Source organism: Chiloscyllium plagiosum, unplaced genomic scaffold (genome assembly GCF_037043375.1).
Source record: "Chiloscyllium plagiosum isolate Xiang-an unplaced genomic scaffold, Cpla_swu_hap1 HiC_scaffold_5, whole genome shotgun sequence".
NCBI lineage: Eukaryota > Metazoa > Chordata > Chondrichthyes > Orectolobiformes > Hemiscylliidae > Chiloscyllium > Chiloscyllium plagiosum.
The window spans coordinates 96875190-96896921 of record NW_028270143.1 but is presented as its reverse complement, the minus strand read 5'-3'; the positions used below and the strand labels follow the sequence as shown (position 1 = coordinate 96896921).

The 21732-nt window shown below is 41.5% G+C and overlaps 1 protein-coding gene and 1 long non-coding RNA gene across 5 annotated transcripts in view; one reads left to right on the top strand and one right to left on the bottom strand.

The window, feature by feature from the left end:
- The window catches only part of nrp1a (neuropilin 1a), a 182822-nt gene that overhangs the window by 101251 nt on the left and 59839 nt on the right, over positions 1-21732 (top strand). For all 4 annotated transcript variants that reach the window (XM_043690622.2, XM_087987524.1, XM_043690621.2 and 1 more), the window contains 3 exons: positions 1152-1307; positions 5660-5826; positions 15796-15951. In XM_043690622.2, the coding sequence (XP_043546557.1) occupies positions 1152-1307; positions 5660-5826; positions 15796-15951 (479 nt within the window). The remainder of the gene's footprint in view (positions 1-1151; positions 1308-5659; positions 5827-15795; positions 15952-21732) is intronic.
- LOC148149993 (uncharacterized) overlaps positions 1-21732 on the bottom strand; it is a 67702-nt gene that overhangs the window by 7787 nt on the left and 38183 nt on the right. Inside the window, exon 7 of the long non-coding RNA XR_015757258.1 lies at positions 14612-14737. This is a non-coding gene — a long non-coding RNA (uncharacterized LOC148149993). The remainder of the gene's footprint in view (positions 1-14611; positions 14738-21732) is intronic.

Genomic DNA, 21732 nt, shown 5'->3' with positions numbered 1-21732 from the left:
AAAGAATTAAGAAAGATTTAACTAAATGCTTTTCTCCTCAAGAAGACTGAAAGATGATTTTGGTAGAGTTATTTATAGTTATAAAATAATTCGGTAGGGTATACACAGAGAAAATGTGTATGTGCTGGAGAACAGAATAAAAGGTCATAAAGATAATAATGAAGATATCCAGTCAGGTACTCAGGAGAAATTACTTTACTCCCAGAGAGTGTGTTGAGTATAGCACAAACTACCATAAGGAGAAGTAGTGTTTTTTAAAATTCATTCACAGGATGAGGACATTGTTGGCTGGGCCAATATTTATTACCCATCCCTAGTTGCCCAGAGGGCAGTGTGAGGTCTGAAATCACATGTTGGCCAGACCAGTTTCCTTCCCTAAAGGGCATTAGTGTACAGGTCGTTCTGCTATAACATGCATTTTGTTAACACAAATTCACTATAACACGATTGACCAATTGGAGACAGTTTCCAAAGCGCAAACTTTCAAAGCGTATATTGGTTATAACGTAATTCTAGCCTAATTAGTTTAAATGGTACTGCTATTACACGATTTTCTTATAACTCGGGATTACACGAAAATGGAAGTACCGCGTTATAGCAGAACTGACTGTACTAGACGGGTTTTTCTGACAATCGGCAATGGTCATCATCAGGCACATAATTCCAGATTTTTATTGAATTCATCTGCCCTGGTGAGATTTGAACCTGGCTCCCCAAAATATTGCCTGGATTAACATGTCAGCAAAAACACCACCAGACTGGAGGAACATAGGAATATTTCAGGTGAAGCTAGATATCTGGTCAGCATGGACGGGTTGGACCGAAGGGTCTGTTTCCGTGCTGTACATCTCTATGACTCTATAAGTGCATGACGGAGAAAGGAGGGCAGGATGTGTTGATGGAGTTAGATGCAGAGCGTGAGAGGAGGCATTTGTGGAATATAAATGCTGACATGCACCTGTTGGGCTGAATGGCTTTTTTTTGTGTGGAAGCTGCTTTTTATTTCTCTCGGCAATGAACTTATTCAGGAAAGATTGTTAACTGTGCAAATGAAAGTTGCTACTGAATGTCAAATTGCTGCAATCAAAGGTCACAAGTATAATCCAGAATGTGAACACAGGTATATCTAATGTTTTCTTTCTCCCTTTCAGTTGGTCTTCATATAGGACGTTTCTGTGGACCTTATGTTCCTGGTCATATTCGTTCACGTACTGGAATTCTGTCTTTAACGCTGCACACAGATACTGCAATCGCCAGAGATGGCTTTTCTGCAAACTATTCCATTGTCCAGAGGAATTTATCTGAAAGTAAGTAAGAATTGCTTTCCTAACATAATTTGTTTGGGTGGACTTTAAATCTGATGTTCACTGTATTGACATACTGAGTAAAATTGCATGAAAATTGTGCCATTGTAATATGCATTCTCAGAAATGTACATACAGCGTTCTTTTCAGACCAAACTAAACTGTGTCTTATCAGAAATATAGACGCCAAGGTAAAAGAAAATGCAATGCTGTTCAGAAACAATCTTTTTATTTAGCACGATCTACTGTAGTAAAATGCCCAAATACAGGAGTGTAATCAGTCGAGGTTTCATTGAATGAATGTGTGCAGGTTGTTTGATTGAGTCATTAGATTAGATTCCCTACAGTGTGGAAACAGGCCCTTCGGCCCAACCAGTCCACACCGACCCACCAAAGAGCAACCCACCCAGACCCATTTCCCTCTGACTAATGCACCCAACACTACAGGCAATTTAGCCTGGCCAATTCACCTAACCTGCCCATCTTTGGAGCACCCGGAGGAAACCCACGCAGACACGGGGAGAACGTGCAAACTCCACACAGACAGTCAACCGAGGCTGGAATCGAACCCGGGTCCCTGGCGCTGTGAGGTAGCAGTGCTAACCACTGTGCCACCGTGCCATGCATTGAATGAATGAGAGAAGCTTGAACCATTGAATTATCACGTCAACTACAGAAAGGTGTTGAGGTTAAAACTTTGAAAGTTTGCAAGAAGGAGCTAGATATAGTTCTTTGGCCTAATGGGACCAAAGGGAAGAAAGCAGGAAAAGGGCACTGAGTTGGATGATCAGCCATGATCACATTGAATGATAGTGCAGGCCTGAAGGGCCGAATAGCCTACCCCAATCTTATTCTCTACATGTCAATGAACCAGTGAAGGCAAAATTAGAGAAGTGGGTAAAAATGTATCCCAAAGGCTGCTTATTAGGAGGATCTGAAAGGAAGTCGGAGGTGCAGAGAGGCAGCGAAGTCTAGAAAGTCTTCAATATTAGCATCAATCTTAACCCCTCCTTAGGAAACTAGGTGGATATCTTAATACATGATGTTGGGTTTCCAGATTGCTTGGGAAGCATATACAAGAGAGAGAGTTTTTATTACTGGGCTTTTCTGTTTATGTTTGTTGATGCAAGACCAATGCTAGATATTGGGTTGCAGGGAGTACTGTCGGGGACTAATGTGATGAGGCTTACCATATGTCTGTCACCATGTATTTGGGAGGGGAAGCCCGTGCTAGGTAATAGGTGTTTGGTGTGTACGGAACTGAAAGAGTGAACTGGCAACTATATAATATCTTGCCATATCCCGAGGGCAATACAAAGTAATCCAGAGCTAACAAATTAATTTTTAAAGACAGAATCCAGTATTGTTGTCTAGTAGGAAAGCATTGCAATTAATTAGCAAGTAGTAAGCTTCCATAAGCTGAGCATGAGATGAATGACCAATTACTCTTTTTTGCTGATATTCATTGAGAGAAAAATGTTAACCTATAATGAAATCTTTTGGATCTATCAGAATTTGCAGTGAGAGCCTCAGTTTACTACATCATCTACAAAATATCACCTCCTGCGACATAGCCACAGCATAACACCTTGGAGCATTTTACTGCCTTTAAGGTGCTATATGAGGGCAAGTTGTTGTTATTGCACTGATGTTTACAACAACAGTCAACGTTCATTACAGCAGCACAGTAACTGCCTGCTTTCCTTGCTTTGTCCTGCTGTTTTCCGTCTAGTGTCCCAGGGGAAAATTGACAAAAAGCCTTGTAATGTAGGCCAGATTTGACAGCAAAGGCCAGGATTCAAAGCAGAATTTTACAGGCAGAAGCAGATGAAGTTTCAGATTCTGGCAGTGTTAATTATGACTTTTATTGACCAAAAATTAAAGTGAAAGCTTTTAACACCATCAACCAGGAAGAACTGTTTCTTTTCTGACCATCAGCGACATAATGGATCATGTTGAAATGACAGAAATGGTGCAGCCATTTCTGATGTGCAAGTCCAAATATCTGACAAGTCAGCCTTTTGAAATTACATATGGTTGGCAATGATAATTTAGACATGTATCTTGAGCTGAGTCACTCTCAATATCATTAGAAGGTTTGTGTTACAGCGTCATGTGGAGTATTTTAACATTTATCCTTTAATTCTTTCTGTTTGATTTCTTTGGCACTTTTCTGATCAGAACAAAGAGCATTTTACCACGTGTGGCTACTGTGCAATATGAACGCCATCTGTTTCTGTCATTCTGTTATTCACCGTAAAACACTTCTCTGTCTCAAGGCGAAGAAAGGCATAGAAAGAATTTTTGGCAATTGGCAATAAAGCAGGAAAGAATGTTTCTGGGGAAGTATAACATTAGCAGTGAAAAGACTGGGAGATGGAAAGCCAGCATCAGTGCTGGCAATATTGTGTGTGCCCAGATTACTGCTTAAAGCTGCAATATTCCTTTTCTCAGGAGCTGCTGTCAGTTCCAGAGGTAATCTCAGATATGCCAAGGCAGACAATAATCTCTGTAAACAAAGATTTGATATATGCATGAAGAAAAGAGCATTTTTTTCTGACACTTAAGCCAACATCTGGGTCTTATTCATTATTTCTGAGGAAAATATTACCGTACTTCTAAAGGGATTAAGCAGTGTTTTTTAAAAAAACCTGAAGGCTCAGTTCATAAAGGATTGATCCAAAAGGATTTGAGTTTAGTCTCCAGTATCTGTTGCCTGAAAGAGAAACAGAAAATGCTCAAGATATTTAGCAGGTCTGGCACAATTTGTATGGGAGAGAGAGAGAGGCAGAGTTAACAGCTTGGATTTTCATTGAGTCAGGATGATATTGGAGCCCTTTAACAATCAACAGGTCCTGATTCCGTAAACCTTAACTCCATGCCTGGATTTTGTGATTACTGAGAGTGCGTAAGACTATATGACCATAAAACATAAGAGCATAAATTAAGCCATTCAGCCCATTGCGTCTGCTCCACCCCATTCAATCATGGCTGATAAGTTTCTCAATCCCATTCTCCTGCTCTCTCCCTATAATCCTTGATCGCCTTGGTACTCAAGAACTTATCTATCTCAGTCTTAAATATACTTAGTTACCTGGCCTCCATAGCCTTTTGAGGCAATTAATTCCATAGATTCACCATTCTCTGGCTGAAGCAGCTTCTCCTTATCTCTGTCCTAAAAGGTCTTCTCCTTATCTCTGTCCTAAAAGGTCTTCCCTTTACTCTAAGGCTGTGCCCTTGAGTCCTAGTCTCTCCTACCAATGGAGACATCTTTCCAACATCTACTCTATTTAGCCCATTCAGTATTCTATAAGTTTCAATTAGATTCTCCCTCATCCTTCCAAATCCATCGAGTATAAACCCAGAGTCTTCAAATGTTTCTCATATGTTAAGCTTTTCATTCCTGGGACATTCTTGTGAACTTCCTCTGAACACACTCCAGGGGCCCACTTCCTGAGATATGGGGCCCAAAACTGCACTCAATACTCCAAATATGGTCTGGCCAGAGCCTTATAGAGCCTCAGAAGTACATCCCTCCTTTTATATTCACACCCTCCCAAAATAAATGCCATCATTGCATTTGCCTTCCTAACTACTGACTCAACCTGCAAGTTTACCTTGAGAGAACTCCCAAGTCTTTTTGCAATTCAGATTTCTGAATTTTCTCCCCATGTGTCTTTTGGGGTGTGAGACTAGATCCACATCAGACATGCATCAATATGGATTTCACTAGTCTCCTCATTTCCCCTCCCCCCTTCCTTATCCCAGTTCCAACCTTTCAACTCAGCACCGACCTCAGGACCTGCCCTACCTGTCCATCATCCTTCCCATCTGTCTGCTCCACCCTCCTCTCCGACCTATCACCATTATCACCATCTCCATCTATCTATTGCACTGTCAGCTACCTTCCCTCCAGCTCCACTCCCCTCCCATTTATCTCACCACCTCACTCCTGATGAAGGGCTTATGCCTGACATGTCGATTCTCCTGTTCCTCGGATGCTGCCTGACCTGCTGTACTTTTCCAGCACCACACTCTAGACTCACATCAGACACTCCAACCAGCTGACTCATTGTGGATTGCTTGGCGATTTTTATGGACTCAGCTTTCAAAGGACTCCTGGTTTAAGGTACCTCAGGTACCCACCAGACCCGTTGAGTTTTTCCAAAGTTTGATGTTAACTCGGTCAGTACTAGCTGTGATACCACTGTGTCCCTGAGCTAAACAAGTCAAAGTCATCCCAAGATTATCTAGAACTATGATTTTGCTGGCTCATTAAAAGTGATATCTTATTTGTTTCACTTGGAAGGTGCAATTAAATATTTTATATTATTGTGCTTTTTTTGTTAATCCAGATGTTTACTGTAATGAATCACTCGGCATGGAATCGGGCAAGATTCATGCAGATCAAATTATGAGTTCCAGCAATTATAATTTCAACTGGTCTCCAGAAAGATCAAGACTAAATTACCCCGAAAATGCATGGACACCATCTTCGGATTCCAGCAAGGAATGGATACAGGTAAGCACAGTGATGGAATTGCGTTTTCCACTGAATGTCATTCGGTAAATTAATATCATTATCCTTATCCTCGCCCCTGAAAGCTTGTGATCGAGGAGAATGGTCAACTTTGGACTGCAGAGTAAATCATGTTTCTTCAGTCTAAACATCGAACCAATCAGCTGGTAATTTTCTTCTTGTAGCAGACATGAAACTAGGGGCAGCCACTAACATAAGGTGGAACTTTATGAGGAGTTTTATTGCTTGGCTCCCCAGTCCTGTTAAAAAAGTTGCTGGGGAACTGACTGACATAAAGAATGGTAGCAATAACCCATTGCTGACAACCTAAATGAGAGGTGAAAATGGGACTTCAGCCCCTCTGATGGACTGGCTGCTGTAACTGTCCCAGCACTGCCAGTTCTCAATAGTGGCTGCCTCTGGGACTGTAAGGAATACCTGTGATGAGGAGGAAGGAAGTCAGTCCAAGGTTTTGGACGGGGAGAGCTATAAGAGCCTTTTGGTTGGGGATGGGAAGTTGAGGGGGTTGGAGCATGTAACTGAAAGTCTTTTTCAACACTGTAAACTTTTGCTATAAATTCCATCTTACGATCTTACACTCCACAACCACATGCTGAAGGAGCAGCACTCCAAAAGCTAGTGCTTCCAAAGAAACCTGTTGGACTATAATCTGGTGTTGTGTGATTTTTAACTTTGTCCAACCCAGTCCAATACCAGCATCTCCAAATCGGGACTAGTTTAGTTTGGAAAACCTGGTTAACATGGATGAATTGGACCGAAGGGTCTGTTTCCGTGCTGTATAACTCCATAAGTGGGGTCTTTCCGTGGTAAGTGGTATTTACATTCCAAATCAGAGAGATTAGGTGGATTTCTTGTTAACAAAGGAGCAGCTGAAAGGATATGAGAATCGGTTGAGTAAATGTAAATAAAATTATTGGCTGGTGTACAAGGTAAACAGCATTCAAACTAGCTGGCCAAATCACATGTCCAGGTTATAACTTGAAGTGCAAAGCTATGTAGATTGTAAACTAACTACTTCCAAAGGTAGCTGTTGGCCTACATGAATATAGAGCAGGGAGGGAGCCAGTGTAGTCTCTGTGAAGCTACTTTTCAGTGACACATTGTGGTGAACAGCAGCTGTAATGAGCTTGAGGCCTGAGGTGAATTAACAAGTTTTATTGCTTAGATTTGAATGTGATTATACGTACATGACAAGCACAGTTAGAGGATGAACTACTAATAGTTTTTTTTAATAAATTGCGCAGTAAAGAGGAATCCAAAAGATAATAGGCGATAACGTAATATCTTTCTGCCTTTGCTGAAGAACAAACGTTTATTTCCACTGGGAATTTTTTTGTCTAAAAAGTCTTACGTTTGACAGAGAAAAGCTGACATGTTGCTGTGAAGTTTCCAGATATCAGTATCATAGCACAGTGAGGGTGAAGTTCCTTACTGCAAGGGTTCTACCAGTTATCTGCCCTAACTTGATGGCATTGCCACTGAAATTCCAGAACAATGGTGTAGACACTCTTACAGTCATTTTCCTAGGGTTTCTCTAGCTTCAACATTGAGGTAATACAGTATTGGTTAATCAGGAGAACAGCCCTGAAAATTCACACCTAATGTGTGTGAATGGCAGGGAATCTCATTTGTAGATAACATAGCAGGAATGAGTGACACCATCACTTTAGTCATTGTAGCCTGGCTTCAGTTACATTTTAATAATCGTTGAAATTATATATATTTGAAAAAAAGGATTGGATCGATTCACAATTTCTTTTAACAGTTTGGTGTTCAATGTGCCGGGCCAGCAGTGAAGGCTTTGTTAGAGGCTGCTGTTAGACTGAGCCTGAAATCCAGCCTGTTCTGAATCAACCCTTTAATCATTCTGCAATAGCTTTGATATCATAAATAGTGCAAATCTCAGAAATAGTCTCCCTGTGAATAGCTTGGTCATTTTTTACATTGTACCAAGCAATTTCACAGAGGAAAATAGATGTATTTTTTTCTTTATAAATATCTCAAAGAATCATAATAGTCATAATGCCGCAGCCAGGTCTAATGCCCAGAACAAATCATCTGTCAGGGTAAGAGGTCCCACATCTGGTTTTAGTCTAAGGTGCAATTCAGCTTTTTGTATTGACTTTATAATTTAAACCACCATTATTATTAATCCTTTACTGGGGGCCCAAGGAAAGGTAAACATAAAATTCATTGCAGAATTATTGTACATTAATTTTAATTTGACATGCTAGAGGACTATCATTTCTTTGCAAAAACAACATGGATGTGGTATTCCATAAACCTGACTTTCTAATTTGTTACACCTTTTCTCATTTCTCATGTGAAAAACACGCAGTTGTGGGATTGCAGTTTACCATCTGCACCAACACTGTTTAAAGGGATACTCACTTGATGAAAAACTGTTTGCCATCTCTTTAAAATTTGTCTACAAATGCACAGATAATTGTCTAATGGTTACAGCACAGATGGAGGTCATCGGGGCAGTCACATTCATGCCAGCTCTCTCTCCACTGTTTCCTCACAAACGTTTTAACATCAGATGCTTATCCAATACATTCTTGAAAAACACATAATTGACTCGCCCTCCATCATCATACCAGGCACTACATTCCAGATCTTATCCATTAGAATAAGGAACAGGATTCCTGTGCCAGCTTTTGTTCTTTTGACAATCACCCTGACTCTCTGTCGCCTGGTTCTCACTTCCCCTGCCAATAGAAGTGGTTTCTCCCACTCAGTGCAGCTTAGATCATCGTGATTTTGAATGCCGCCATCAAATTTCATCCCTATCTTATCCAACAGAATAGAGCCAGCCACTCCCAGCTGTGGTGTAACCTCAGTCTCTCATTCCGTTTTGATAAAACGTTTTGGGATCCTCTCTAAAACCTTTGTGGCTGTCTTCAAGTGTGGTGGCTCAGAAATGTTGACAGTCAAAGTGTTTCACAAATGTTCACCCTTGCTTCTTTCTTGCATTTGCGTCCTGTGCCTTGATTCATAAAGCCCAGAATCCCCTCTGAGCATTCTACCCTGCCACCTTTGATGATTGTGTACAGATAAATCCACTGATGTAATCACATAGATCATTGCCGGAAAGAGTAGCATGTGCTGGTCTTGAGAAGATGGGCTTAGGATACCTTCTGGAACTCTGTAGTCCGTTGGCTGAACATATACTTTAATGCTGTTTGAGAGTAGAGGTTTGACCCAGTGACAATGTAATATCATCCTGAAACATCTTCCAAAAGTCCTCACTCCTTTTATTCACACACCTCTTCATGAATACTGTGTCCTTTTAATATAAGTAATCAATAAATATAAAACAGCATATCCAATTTATCTAATCCTTTCATCTGATAAAATCTTAAAAGAGACCACCTTCCTTTTATCAGCCTGCCTTGCTACATTTGAAGAAATAAATGTCTCTAAATGTGTGCGACAAATGCAATTTTCTACTTAAAGGATTTTTTTTTAGAAATGCATCAATGCTTTGGAGCTTCAAAGATGTAAGCTGGTGCTGGGAAATGGAGAATTCTGGTAGTGCATTGATCAGAAGCAATATGATCTTTCACTAATAATGGTGCTAGAGGAGTAAAGAAATCATCTTAGAAAGGTTTTACACAACAGAGTTTAAAATCTTCCAACTTCCTTTTGCCTACCTGGCACCTATGTGCTTTTTAAACTTGGTCATTATCTACTGTAAGTTAGCATTTAGTTTCAATGTTATTGAAATAAAACAGGACTTCCATTGGCATTTGAGGCAATGGGAAAGCTTTGAGCAGGACAAGTTTGGTACCTATTCCATCAGTACTAAGTTAATTTAGAGAATGCTACTTAGAATATGATAAAGTTCAAAATCACAAAACACCAGGTTATAGTCCAAAAGGTTTGTTTGGAAGCACTAGCTTTCGGAGCACTGCTCCTTCATTCGGTGGTTGTTTTTTTTAATATATTTATTGATTACTTATATTGAAAGGACACAGTGTTCATGAAAAGGTGTGTGAATAACAGGGAAGGTGAAGACCTTTGGAAGATGTTTCAAGTTGATGTTACATTGTCACTGGATCAAAATTCTACAACCACATGATGAAGGAGCAGCGCTTTGAAAGCTAGTGCGTCCAAATAAACCTGTTGGACTGTAACCTGGTGTTGTGTGATTTTTAACTTTGTACACGCAAGTCGAACACTGGCATCTCCAAATCAGAGAATATGATAGGGACCTTACACCTATTTTTGGTTGCCACCCAAAATACCTGCAAGGCTACCCACATCAACCTCACATTAGATTCGGAAACGTAGCTGCTGTGGAATTGTCTTTTCTTCTTTAGTTTTCTTCCCAGAAATAGGTGCAGCAACTACTCCAACATATTTAGATACCTTTCTTTTGAAGTGGACCATTACAAAACTATTTGGGATAACGTGCAAGGCTCTTTGGACTGGACCTTTCTGGAATTCTTTGACAGAATTTATTCAAACATCGATTTCTGGCTTGTGATAAGTGAAAGATAAAGACCAATGTTAAGAGTTTGCTATCTGATAGCTTCTATAACTAGGCTGCACTAAAGGAACACCAGATCTTTAGATCTTTAAGGATTGTGAACCCGACATGTGCAGGAATTTGGTACAGCTGGAGAGCTTTCAGACAGCAGGATGCTGGATGTTTGAGGAAATCCCAAGTTGATATATTCTGACATCCAGATGAATCTTGTTTCCTACATCACTGGAATTTTGAATGAAGTAAACTTTCCCAGTTATCCCTTTTCACGATAGAGCTACAGCACATAATAGCTTTTCATACTTTGCAAGCAATTTTCATTTATCATGCAGGGATCAGTGCTGTGTCCCCTGTTGTTTGTCATTTATATAAATGATTTGGATGAGAATTTAGGAAGAATGGTTAGTAAGTTGACGGATGACGATCGGTGGCATAGTGGACAATGAAGAAGGTTGTCTAAGATTACAAAGGGAGTCTGATCATTTGGGACAATGGGCTGAGGAGTTTTAGAAGGCATTTAATTGGGATAAACTCGAGGTATTGCATTTTGGTAAAGCAAACAAGGGCAAGACTTACACAGTTAATGTGAGAGCCCTAGTGTTGTTGAATAAAGAGACCCAGGTGTTTAGGTACATACTTCTTTGAAAGTTGTGTCACATGTACACAGGGTGGTTAAGAAATTGTTTAGTGAGCTTGCCTTCATTACTCAGACCATTGAGTATAAGTGTTTGGACTTCATGCTAAGGTTGTACAGGACGTTGCTGAATCCGCTTTCGGAGTACTGTGTACAGTTGTGGTCACCCTGCTATAGGAAGAACATTATTAAATTGGAGAGGGTTCAGGAAAGATTTACCAGAATGTTGTTTGGACCAGATCGCTTGCATTATAAGGAGAGGCTGAATAGATTGGGATTTTTTTCAAGCATAGGAGGTTGAGGGGTGACCTTATGAGGTTTATAAAATCATGAGGGGTATAGATAAGGTGAATAGCAAAGATCTTTTCCCTAGAGTAGGGGAGTTCAAAACGTAAGTTTAAGGTGACAGGGGAAAGATTTCAAAGGGACCTGAGGGTCAACTTTTTCCACACAGAGGGTGGTTCTTACATGAAATGAACTGCCAGAGGAATTGATGAATACAGGTACAGTTACAATGTTTAAAAGACATTTGGACAGGTACCTGAATAGGAAAGGTTCAGAGGGAAATGGATCAAATACAGGCAAATGGGACTCATTTAGTTTGGGAAACTTGGTCAGCAAGGACGAGTTGGATCGAAGGATCTGTTTCCTTGCTGTATGACTTTATGTATGCTGATTCAGGTGGGTGTGAATTTAAACCTTTAAAGAATCCCTTTAAAGAGTCAGGTACACTTTATTCTTCTTTCCCTCACATTTGGAAGAACACACAGATCTCACTAAGCAAAACCATGTCACCATCCCTTCAATAAGGCTACTTGCAAATTACTTGTTGGGAAATGGACAGGAACAGACTGTTGATTGAGCACTTGCTGATGTCCATCTTTTATAGCCAAAGTCAGAGGTTTTTACCATTCTCACTGACGATGGTGCTGTTGTAAGTGTGGAGAATCACAGATATGAGCCCACAGTGTAACACATTGCCGTGTGATTGAAAATGTGATCCAAGCTATCTATGTTTCAAAAACATGACAATAATGGAGACAGTTTGGAGTTCTTCATGGCACATTAACTACAGAAATATCGAGTCATAGAAATGTACAGCATGGAAATAGATGCTTCAATCCAACTCGGCCATGCCGACCAGATATCCTAAACTAATCTAGTCCCGCATGCCTGCACTTTGCGCATATCCCTCTAAACCCTTCCTATTCATATACCCATCCAAATGCCTTTTAAATGTTGTAATTGTTCCAACCTCCACCACTTCCTCTAGCAGCTCAATCCATACATGGAATTATAGAGGTAAAAGTTTACTTCATACTAAATTGGTTTAAGTTTCAGTATGAAAGGCCCAGAAAGCTGATGTAATCCCAGCCCATTGAGACCAGTGCAGAACTTTGGACTTCCTTTGGCTTGACTAAACTATTAGGCAGTACAATGCATCATTGAAATGCCACTGTTTGGGAAGCTCTTTCTTGGTTGAAGGAATTGAGAAAAACTGAGAGAAATATAATTTATTAGAAGTAGGTTAAAAGACCCCATAAAAATAAAACCGAAAAATTATACATCAGAGTCCATTCAGCCCATATATCTTTTCCCCTTAGCAAATGTTTCCTTTTCACATATATAACAAACTATTTTTCACAATTATCACTGACTGTTTTAAGGCAGCGCATTGCAAATTGTAGCTGCTTACTTAGTATAAAATGTTCTCATTTCACCCTTTTTGTACCCATTGCTGTTGCTTTGGATCATTGCCTGATCAAGGGACCTGACACCGGGCAGATGATAGGTGGTTTAAAGCCTGCCTTTGCTGCTGAATTCCACCCCCCCCCACTTCCCTCCCCCACCTGCCCCGTATAATACACGCACAGCTAGTGCTGTGCACCATTACCCATCTATGCCAGTGTCTGTGCGTGATTCTGGACCCTAGGTATGGGCAAGTGCTGGTAGTGACTGCTGCCAAGAAATTAAGTGTTGTCGACTTCTGATTATGAGCTATCGCCCAATCAAACGAGTGGGAACTCTGTCGCAGGGTCCTTGAACCTGGGCCTGCCCCTGCCCACTTCAATGTGGACCTTCCTAAAAATGTGACATGGGGCTCTCACCATTTCCCCTTAAATACCACCTAATATTTTTGCTAATTAATTAATAGAATGTGGGCTTCGCTGGCAAGGCTGATATTTATTGTCACCCCTGACTGCCTAGAGGGCAGATGAGACTTAACCACATTGCTGTGGGTCTGAAGTCACATGTCAGTCAGGCCAGGTAACAATGGTGGTTTGCCTTCCCCAAAGGGATTAGTGAACCAGATAGGTTTTTCCCTCCTGACAATTGGCAGTGGTTTCATGGTCATCATTAGACTCTTAATTCCTGATTTGTATTACATTCCACCAGGTGCTATAGCAGGATTTGAACCTAGGCCTCCAGAGCCACTGGGCCATTACCTCCCCTTGATATATTGATCACCTCTCCAGTGTTTATATTTCAACTCCACTCACCTCTGCCACTAAAGCCACTTTTCACGATCAACATGCTACAGCTGTACTTCCTACAGAATGTCCTGTGGCAATTTGCAAAGATTATTCAGCACCTCCCAGTCCCAAGGCATCTACCACTGAAAGCAGCAAGAGTGTCAGGCTACTAGGAACACCATTAGCTGCCTCTCCCTCTCTGTACAAACACCATCATGACTTAAGCACATATTGCCAGCCCTTCAACATTATCAGATCTTGTTCCTGGAATTCCCTAGCTTGGAAGTAGCACTGGCACAAGGATTTGTCACAATTCCATGTGATGGTCCGTCACCAATTTCTCAAGAGTATGGAGGTACCAGTCTTGAGGTTCAGCTCTGTTGGCCACACCTTTCTTCACAAGATCAAAAGAAAAATACCTGTTTCAGAGGTCACATATAGAGATTGAAATACCATGTTGCAAACAGTGCAGAAGGTAGTGTGCATGCTTGGGAATAAAAAGACGTCATGGTTTCCAAGACATCAGAGCAGCATTGGAGTCTTCAAGCTGGGCAAATGCTGTAAGTATTCCCCTGCTGAGGTGTTAACTCCACTTTCATCCACCCACTGGATGTCTGCTTTGTTCCTCATTATCTGATCAATAAGTAGACAGACAGCTTGAGGACAAATTGCTTTGATATATGCAACTCCAATTTGTTGCATTTTGGATTGGCAAAAATGGGTCAGAAGTCAAAGAGGAGCCTGTGATCTATTCATCCACCCACCCAGCTGAAGAAATAATGCAGTTGTATATTTGGCTGCAATTTTTAACAGTTAACAACACAATATCAGAGATTCAGATAATACTAAAAGAGATACATTCCTTCATCAATTTAATTCTCTCATATGAACTTCCCCATTTTAATTTTGTGACCTGCTTTTGAACAGGTGAAAGGTCTAAAGTTAAACCACACCAAGAAAACACAACCTGAAAAAAGGAAATCTTGCAAAAATTAAAAAGCAAAACAGAGGTCTGCTCATACCTGAGTGACTATATAAAAGTTAGCTGCCATGTGGCGCCACTATATAAAAAAGCTTTTGCTACAGTATCTACTGTGTCAAAGTGATGGATTATCCACTTGGCTTAACCATAAATATCTTTATTAGTTCCTATTGTATTGCACTTACATTTCTGTTCCCCTGCTTTACAAAAATTGAGATCCAAAGAAAACCTTGCCTCTTTCTGTGTGTTGTATTTTGGGCTGTGTGCCTTTATGCAATCCAGTCGATCAACAGTATGTCGCAACTTGAACCCTGCAAAGGAAAGGAATCAGTAGCATTTTTGTTTCATTTCCCTTATATGTGAATCCAAATGATGACCAGATGTGTGACTTACACAACTTAGCTATAAGCATGGACTCCCACTAAACTCCTCCACAGGCCAAATTCAATCTGCATTTTTCTAACACTATTTTAATTAGAACTTTGTGTTGAATCATATGTTTCAGGCATGTGAAAGGCAAATGAAGTGTAGAACAGTGACTAAAAGCAAATAAAAACTTTACAGCGCAGTTCTGCAAATGTGTTGATGCCCTTGTACCTACACTGCAATACGAAAGTCACGTTTTTATTTCCCATGCCCTTTGCTTGAGCTATCTATGACCACGATCCACTTTATGGTTCTTCCCCTACCTCAAGGGGAGCTAATTAGGACTAGGCTTCTCTGTAGCAATTGTTATTATTGGAGTTTATTTGCCCATCTGCTTAAATAAGTCTTTTAATTCAAAAGAGACAGATGTGAAGCGAGATTACTTCAATAGTGGTTTTTCTAGCTAAACTATTGGAATGTCCCTTTCCTTTTGAGCTTATGAGCTTCTTGCAACAATAGATGAACAAGACAACATGCTAGGAGGTAAGTTTCAGTCTAGCTGAAAAGCTCAAATGACCTCCTTGCTTATATAATTGGGGAAGGTTTAACCCACGAGACATTAATGTCCATTCAGACAAAATTCTTGGAGCACCCTCAGAACTGACAAACATGGAAACAGTGAATTCATAAATAAATAAACCCAGGGTCGCAGTGTATAAACCATACCATTACAGAAATCTGAACTGCACATACACTTTTCCAGCAGCTCACTGCGTATTTGACCATTGTATGCATGCTGCAGCAAGCATACACAAGGAATGAATTCTTATTTCTGAACTGCCAGACAGTTCTGTTTTAATATTTAAAATTTAATTGAAACATTAATGAGAGCTGGCACCTTATTAATAAGTTTCTTCACCAGATGACTAGTACTGTTGTGTGATGTAACACATTACATTAATCTCCCTAACAAGCTCTGACTGACTGCATTTCAATGCTGCAGGTGGACCTGGGTTTCTTGCAACACGTTTCTGCCATAGCAACGCAAGGTGCTATCTCCAAAGAAACTCAGCGGATGTATTTCATCAAAACCTACAAAGTGGATGTGAGCTCCAATGGCGAAGACTGGATAACTGTGAAAGAACGGGGTAAACAAAAGGTATTTTGTTTCAAGCAAACGTACGTTGCAAATATGTCAACAAAAGTACTCTTTTGGGAATGAAATGCATGATTTGATTTGTTATTTGATTTGTTTTTTACTTGACAATCCTTTAACTTCAGAAGACACTTATGATTTTTTTGTTCTTATCTGTGAAGGGAACATGCATTGCTGCTCCTTTAAGTCCTAAATTAAAGCTATCCTCCAAAGATAGAAAAGTCCAATAAATCTGACCTACAAAACTAAAATTCTTCAGATTCCCATGTTGGAAAGGATCATATATTGAAACTAAACAAGCAGAAAAGATCAGTCAAATGTGCAAGCTTTTTTTGAGCTAATGGTATATGAATAAAGGACTTGCATGAAGCAAGTGGATTAAGTTTCCTCACTAGTCCTTCCCTTGATAGCGTAGACCTAATGTTCTAAGCACAATTATGCATGGTTGAATGGCTGCATTTTTATGATTTATGGCGGCTGTATTCTCTTATACTATGCAGTTTGAGACAGAAGGTATATGAAAATGTAAATATTAGCCACAAAATTGCCACAAAAACACCTCATAGAACCTTACGCAAAAGCCTAAATAGAAACATAGAAAATAGGGGCAGGAGTAGGCCATTCTTCCCTTGGACCCTGCTCTCCTATTCATTATGATCATGGCTGATCAGCCAACTCAGTATCTGTTCCCACTTTCGCATAACACCTGTTGACCCCTTTAACACTAAGAACTGTATTTAACTCCTTCTTGGAAACATTCAGTGTTGTGGCCTCAACTGCTTCCTGGAGCAGAGAATTCCACAGCATCACCACACTCTGGGTGGAAGAATAAGATTTCACACTTCTCCAGGTCTGCTTGCTATAATCCCAGGTGATCTTACTACTTACTGGATAGGTCAGATCCCAGAGTAAAATCTGCTTGATGTTTCATTGTTTTTATTTAACACTAAAACATCTGCAGAAAGCTCAGCACACAAAGCTGCAGCTTCTGTCTATTTTAATAAAACAGAAGTTTATTATATAAAAGGAAAACAGTAAACAAAATGAACCAATAATTTCTTTGCATTTGCATCTCAATAAAATCCTACCTTGTTTTATTTGTACACTACCTCCAGTTCTCCTGTCGTTCAACAAGAAATTGGATGGCATTGATTCCCTGTAAGTTGGATTGGCAGCTTGCCAATGCTGCTGGCTACTACCATCCAACTGTGGCTTCACGACAACACTCCTTCATGGTCCATGCTCACCATCTCCCCTACCCCTTCTTCCAGGCAAATTGGCATCGACAAACCAGCAGCCTCACCATGTCTGATCTTGGACCCCATATCACCAGTAGTAATATCACTGGTGTAGTAATCTAGAATGCCAGGTTAATAATCCGGGGTCATGGGTTCAAATCCACCATGGCAGATGATGAACTTTGAATTCAATAAAATCTGGAATAAGAAGCTGGCTTAATGGTGACCACTGGTGATTATTATTCAAAACCTACCTGGTTCACTAATGTCCTTTTTGGAAAGGAAATCTGTCATCCTTACCTGGTCTGGCCAAAGCTGACTCCCACAGCAATGTGGTTGGCTCCCAACAGCCCTCTAGGCAATTGGAATGATGGCCTGGACAGTGCCGCCTGCGTCCTACGGAGGGATGTTCTGGAAAGTGCCAACCATTTATGTGGCAAACACACTGCACGTGCTTCAAGAAAATGGTGATAAGACCATAAGACCATAAGACATAGGAGCGGAAGTAAGGCCATTCAGCCCATCGAGTCCACTCCGCCATTCAATCATGGCTGATGGGCATTTCAACTCCACTTACCCGCATTCCCCCCGTAGCCCTTAATTCCTTGTGACATCAAGAATTTCTCAATTTCTGCCTTGAAGACATTTAGCGTCCCAGCCTCCACTGCACTCTGCGGCAATGAATTCTACAGGCCCACCACTCTCTGGCTGAAGAAATGTCTCCTCATTTCTGTTCTGAATTTACCCCCTCTAATTCTAAGGCTGTGTCCACGGGTCCTAGTCTCCTCACCTAACGGAAACAATTTCCTAGCATCCACCCTCTCCAAGCCATGTATTATCTTGTAAGTTTCTATTAGATCTCCCCTTAACCTTCTAAACTCCAATGAATACAATCCCAGGAACCTCAGCCGTTCCTTATATGTTAGACCTACCATTCCAGGGATCATCCGTGTGAATCTCTGCTGGACACGCTCCAGTGCCAGTATGTCTTTCCTGAGGTGTGGGGACCAAAACTGGACACAGTACTCCAAATGGGGCCTAACCAGAGCTTTATAAAGTCTCAGTAGCACAACCCTCTTGAGATAATTGACAACATTGCATTCGCTTTCTTAATCACGGACTCAACCTGCATGTTTACCTTTAGAGAATCCTCAACTAGCACTCCCAGATATCTCTGTACTTTGGCTTTATGAATTTTCTCACCGTTTAGAAAGTAGTCCATGCTTGAATTCTTTTTTCCAAAGCGCAAGACCTCGCATTTGCTCACATTGAATTCCATCAGCCATTTCCTGAACCAGTCTTCCAAACTGTCTAGATCCTTCTGCAGCCTCCCCACTTCCTCAGTACTACCTGCCTGTCCACCTAACTTTGTATCATCGGCCTTGTGTGAAAGTTAAAGGGGAGCATTCCCTCGTGGGGTTGAAGGGAGACTACAGTGAGTCAGGGGAAATGTCAAAATCAGGCAGGCACTCGGATCTACTCAGAGTCCAGGGATCTGTGACCTTGCAGTCTAGGAATCGGATTAGGCTTAGTCCCGCAGGTCAACAGCAAGCAGCCTGAGGATTATAGTTAGGTGCCTTGGGTACTGTTGGGACGTCAGACCTGGGGGTGAGACACTTTTCTTTTCCTGAACTGAGACAAAGGAAGGGATTGAGTAAGGTGGGGATGGATGTAATGAGTGAGTAGGAAGCACAGAAAGCAGGAAGGGCTTGTCATATGGGAGTATATGGTGAGTGGACATACAGCATGCTAAGTTGGTGGGAGGTATTGCAGTGGCAGAACTAGAGTGACTGCTGACCCTGTGAATATGAGCTAGTTGGGAAAAGACAGTGGCATCTAGCCTTGCAGAGCACAGAACATCATTGATCTTATCACTGTACTGCTGAGCATCCCACTTTAACCGAGAGGCAACATGTTTGGGTCTCGTCTGGCTGTGACCTATGGACTGACCTCCCGAGGCAATCAGCTGGAGACAGGAGACTCCGCCGCCCCCACCCCCTCCCAAACTCATCCACCTGCGCAAATTAGTCTTTGTCCACTAAGCAGGGACTGAGCTTCCCTGAGTTCTGGGCCATGCCTTCTGTAATATTTAAGCAACACAGCAAGAGGGCCAGTTCCTGCCTTGCTGTATCTGAAGCTGGCATTATAACGATGGTGCCTGAGGCCTGAAAGCCTGAAAGATCCTCGCAGTGGTGAGCACTCCTACCTCTCCAGCCACACAATTCCCAAGAAAGGCACCATGTTACGTGATAAATGAGGTGAGGAGTGGAAGGTTGTGTGGGAAAAGTTGCTTCATGCCATGGCGGAATGGGCATGATGAATCCCATTCTGAACTGAAAATGGGAAAATTCTACCCAACAGCTTCTTGACATTTCATTATTGGAAATTTCTGCTTGTTCAATTCTGGTTGTCAGGCAAGCAGTCTAATAATCCAGTGGAGGAGGGTAGACGAGAAAGGTGCTTGTGTGGTCAGGCTGGTTGTTATCAGGTGAACCTTGAATTCCAGGAGCAGCAATTACTGTTTTATATGCTGTTGCATTGTTTTGGAACTTTGGAGAAAGAAAAGTCAAAACAACAGCCCTTTTAAAATGGAGAAGGACAGACAATAGGAAGCACATGAAGGAGAGAGAGAAAGAAACTCACACTGCTAACTGACACGGCAGTGAATCTGCACAGTTACTGCCTTTGCTGGACATCAGAGTGCGTCTAGGAAAACTTAACTTAACGTGGTGGGCGGCACGGTGGCACAGTGGTTAGCACTGTTGCCTCACAGCGCCAGAGATCCGGGTTCAATTCCCGCCTCAGGCGACTGACTGTGTGGAGTTTGCACGTTCTCCCTGTGTCTGCGTGGGTTTCCTCCGGGTGCTCCGGTTTTCTCCCACAGTCCAAAGATGTGCAGGGTCAGGTGAATTGGCCATACTAAATTACCCGTAGTGTTAGGTAAGGGGTAAATGTAGGGGTATGGGTGGGTTCGCTTTGGCGGGTCGGTGTGGACTTGTTGGGCCGAAGGGCCTGTTTCCACACTGTAATGTAATCTGTAATCTGTAATAATGGATGTGTCTACCAGATTGCCAGAGGTAATTCAAAATTCACAACTGACCTTGGAGGAACCTGTGTGGGAGAGCTCACAGCACAGGAACAGATATGTGCATAGTTTTTAATGTGTAACCTTGCTGTAACTCTAGATTAGTGAGTAGAGTGGGTTCTTTCTAGATTTTATGTTCTATTGAAATCTGTCTCTTTATTAAACTTAAAAATATAAACTATGGTACTAAGTTAGCCTTGAGCACTGTTTTGTTTAGAGCAAAAATACTGTGCTGACTGGCAGTTAAAGAAAGAGAGAAAAGCTGCAGATACAGGAAAGGTAGGAGGGTTAGGCAGATAGCCACAGAAGCCTCCTGCACTATCCCCATTTTAAACAAGTATGCTATTTTGGAAAATTGAGAGTGGTGGACACTCAGGGGAATGTTGCATGAACAATCAAGTATCAAGACAGGCTCTAGTGGAATGAGAGATTCTTCGGGTTCCAAGTGATCGAGTGTGACAGGGGACTCTCTAGTCTGAGGCAGAGACAGACACTTCTGCGGCCAGCAGTGAAAAATCAGAATGGCTTCCTGGTGCCAGGGTCAAGGATGTCTCAGAGAGGGTGCAGAATGTTCTCAAAGGGGAGAGGGATCAGCAGGAGGTCACTGTACACATTGAAAACAATGACATAGAAAGGGAAAAAGATGAGATTCTGAAGGGAGAATATAGAAAGTTAGGCAGGATTTCATCAAGGAAGTCCTTGATGGTAGTAATATCTGGATTACTCAGGTGGTACGAGCGAGTAAGGGTAGAAACAGGAGGATAGAGCATGGCTGAGAAGCTGGTGCAGGAAGTAGGATTCACATTTTTGGATCATTGAAATCTCTTCTGGGGTAGAAGTGACCTGTACAAGAAGGATGGATTGCACCTGAATTGGAAGGGGACTAATATACTGGCAGGGAAATTTGCTCGAACTGTTTGGGAGGATTTAAACTAGTAAGGTGGGGGTGAGGAGGGTGCCGGGGAGATACTGAGGAAAGAGACTAATCTGAGACTGGTACAGTTGGGAAAAGAAGTGAGTCAAACAGTCAGGACAGGCAGGGACAAAGCAGATAACAAGGTAGGACTGAGAAATTAAACTGCATTTACTTCAATGCAAGAGGCCTGACAGGGAGTGCAAATGAACTCAGGCCATGGTTAGGAACATGGGACTGGGATGTCATAGCAATTATAGAAACATGGCTCGGGGATGGACAGGACTTGCAGCTTAATGTTCCAGGATACAAATGCTACAGGAAGGACAGAAAAGGAGGCAAGAGAGGAGGGGGAGTGGCATTTTTGATAAGGGATAGCATTACAGCTGTACATGGGAGGATATTCCTGGGAATACATCCAGGGACATAACTTGTATGGAACTGAGAAATAAGAAGGGGATGATCACCTTACTTGGATTCTATTATAGACCCCCTAATAGTCAGTGGAAAATTGAGAAACAAATTTGTGAGGAGATTTCAGCTATCTG